Genomic DNA, 2,500 nt, shown 5'->3' with positions numbered 1-2,500 from the left:
GTCTGCGAGTAGGGTGGTGAGGGTATGGAGGTATGGATAGGGGGGGGGTATGGATGAGGGAGTAGCGGGGGGGGGGTCAGTGAGTGGCGGTGGCGGGGGGGGGGGGGGCGGAGTTACAAGGGTACGGGAAGGGGATGAGTGAGTGGCCCGAGGGATGTGGGTATGGGGGGTGCTGCATAATACAGAAGAAGGATGGAAAAAGGGAGACTAAAAAAAAAAATCTCAATTATCAGGAATCACTGAGGTGGAACACGCTTCATGGCCGGAAGGGTTGGTATTTCCTTATACCATTTCATATTTCTGTACATTGACTACACACACACATACACACACACACATATCTATATCTATCTATCTATCTAAATATTTATAGAAAGAGAGAGAGAGAGAGAGAGAGAGAGAGAGAGAGAGAGAGAGAGAGAGAGAGAGAGAGAGAGAGAGAGAGAGAGAGAGAGAGAGAGAGAAAGAAAGTTAAAGAGAAAGAGAGAAACAGACAGACAGAGTTAAAAAAAGAGACAGTTAAAGAGAGAAAAACATCGAGAGACAAACAGACTGACAGGCAAACAAAGTGAATGAAAAGCGACAGAGAGAAAAAAATATCGCAATATCATACATCACACGAGACAAAAAAGAAGATATCAAAACAAACAAACAAACAAACACACACATACATGCCAACATTCCAAGGTTACGATTAAGTACCTTTTTTATATGTAATGAATATTATCCGTTTTAAACATTTTTTAGAGGCTTAATTGTACCATCTGCCCTAAAACCTTGTCTGAGACTGTATTTGCTTAGTCATGTTACTCTTAAAATAATTGTTATTACAAACACTACTACAAGAGAGGCGGAAAGAATAGTCTTATTACTAGGGAAAAAGAGACAATATATATTTTTTTGTGGTCTATATAAAACTATACCACTTGATCCAAAGTTTATCAGTCTTAATCATGTCTATGTTTTTATTCATCTGGTCAACAACAGAAGGAGAGAAAAGAGAAGTAAGAGAGAGAGAGAGAGAGCGAGCGAGCGAGAGAGAGAGAGAGAGAGAGAGAGAGAGAGAGAGAGAGAGAGAGAGAGAGAGAGAGAGAGAGAGAGAGAGAGAGAGAGAGAGAGAGAGAGAGAGAGAGAAAGAAAGAGAGCCAGAAAAAAAAAACTTACTTTGAGGTGAATCAGCAACATCTGCTGAGCCAGGAGCGCCAGAAATAAGTGGAGGCCCGTGTATGCCAGGAACCACGCGGGCATCTGGGGGTCGTACTTCCCCCGGGGGGCCCTGACGTCCGGGAAGCCGTCGGGGTCCCCCAGGCGAGGCGCCCCGGGGACCCAGCCGGGCCCGTAGAACACCGCCCTCAGGGAGTCGCCCCAGCTGCTCATGCTCCGCGCCTTCTCGTAGATCTTCTCGAAGTAGAAAATCTGCGGAAGTGAAGCCGATAAAGATAAGGAAAACCATTATAAAAAAAGAGAGAAAGTAGAAGAATTAAGGAGAAAGATAGGAAGTAGTTGAATTAAAGAGATGTAGAAGTAGAAGATAATCATTATCAGAAGAAGAAAAAACGGAAACCTTAAAAATAGTTTTGTAAATATCACCACCATTCTCTGACGTGAGAAAAAAAAACGTAAACAAGTTTTCGTAAACGCATACAGAAATGGGCAGACAAGTAGGCAGAGATTCGGATAAACAAATTGATCGAAAAAAAATCGAATATCATCCCTAACAGGCTATATCTATATCTTTTTCCACAACGGACGCTTGTGAGAGGAAGGCCTCACCTCGTGCCAGACGCCGTTCATGGACTGAGGTTGGTCCACGAGGCCGTAGACGATCTCCTCGCCCTCCTTCTCCTCCTGGAAAGTGCCGAAGATCCTGTCCCAGATGATGAGGACGCTGCCGTAGTTCTTGTCGAGGCACCACTTGTTAGCCCCTGCGAACAAAGAGCTTTCGATTCGTTAGTAGGTATTTTTTTTAAGGGGGGGTGGGGAATTTAAGACAGGACGTATGCTATGGAGTCGAGTCACACACGCTTCATCCTCCAACGCCCATCCTCACCCCACAAAAATACGAAAACAATATCACAATCACCAAAACGATAAAAAAGGGAGACCACTCTAGATTCCCCAGCCCCCCCTTCCACAAAAAAAAAAAAAAAAAAAAAAAACGCACCGTGATGCACGCGGTGATGCGACGGCGTGTTGAAGACCCACTCCAGGGGCCCGAGCTTGCCAATGTCTTCGTTATGGACCCAGAACTGGAAGAGGTAATTGAGGCCGAGGTGCACCATGACGGAGGAGACGGGGATCCCCAGGAGGGCGAGGGGATGGTAGAACCCGAAGTAGGTCATGCGCTGGAAGATGGAGATGCGACTCGAAGTGCTGAAGTTGTAGTCCTCGGAGGAATGGTGCACCTGGTGGGCCGCCCACAGGAGGTTCACCTCTGGCGGGAGGAGAGAAAAGGGGCTTGGTAATGCGTCTTTAGATTTCGTGTATATATATATATATA

The 2,500-nt window shown here is 45.8% G+C and overlaps 1 protein-coding gene across 2 annotated transcripts in view; it reads right to left on the bottom strand.

The window, feature by feature from the left end:
• Nucleotides 1-2,500, bottom strand: part of LOC125045401 (alkylglycerol monooxygenase-like) — a 9,778-nt gene that overhangs the window by 581 nt on the left and 6,697 nt on the right. For both annotated transcript variants that reach the window (XM_047642612.1, XM_047642613.1), the window contains 3 exons: nucleotides 2,165-2,434; nucleotides 1,774-1,925; nucleotides 1,165-1,416 (listed from right to left, as the gene is read on the bottom strand). In XM_047642612.1, the coding sequence (XP_047498568.1) occupies nucleotides 1,165-1,416; nucleotides 1,774-1,925; nucleotides 2,165-2,434 (674 nt within the window). The remainder of the gene's footprint in view (nucleotides 1-1,164; nucleotides 1,417-1,773; nucleotides 1,926-2,164; nucleotides 2,435-2,500) is intronic.

Source organism: Penaeus chinensis, chromosome 37, assembly GCF_019202785.1.
Source record: "Penaeus chinensis breed Huanghai No. 1 chromosome 37, ASM1920278v2, whole genome shotgun sequence".
Classification (NCBI taxonomy): domain Eukaryota; kingdom Metazoa; phylum Arthropoda; class Malacostraca; order Decapoda; family Penaeidae; genus Penaeus; species Penaeus chinensis.
Note: the sequence above shows the minus strand (reverse complement) of the source record. Positions and strands in the feature narration are given on the sequence as shown.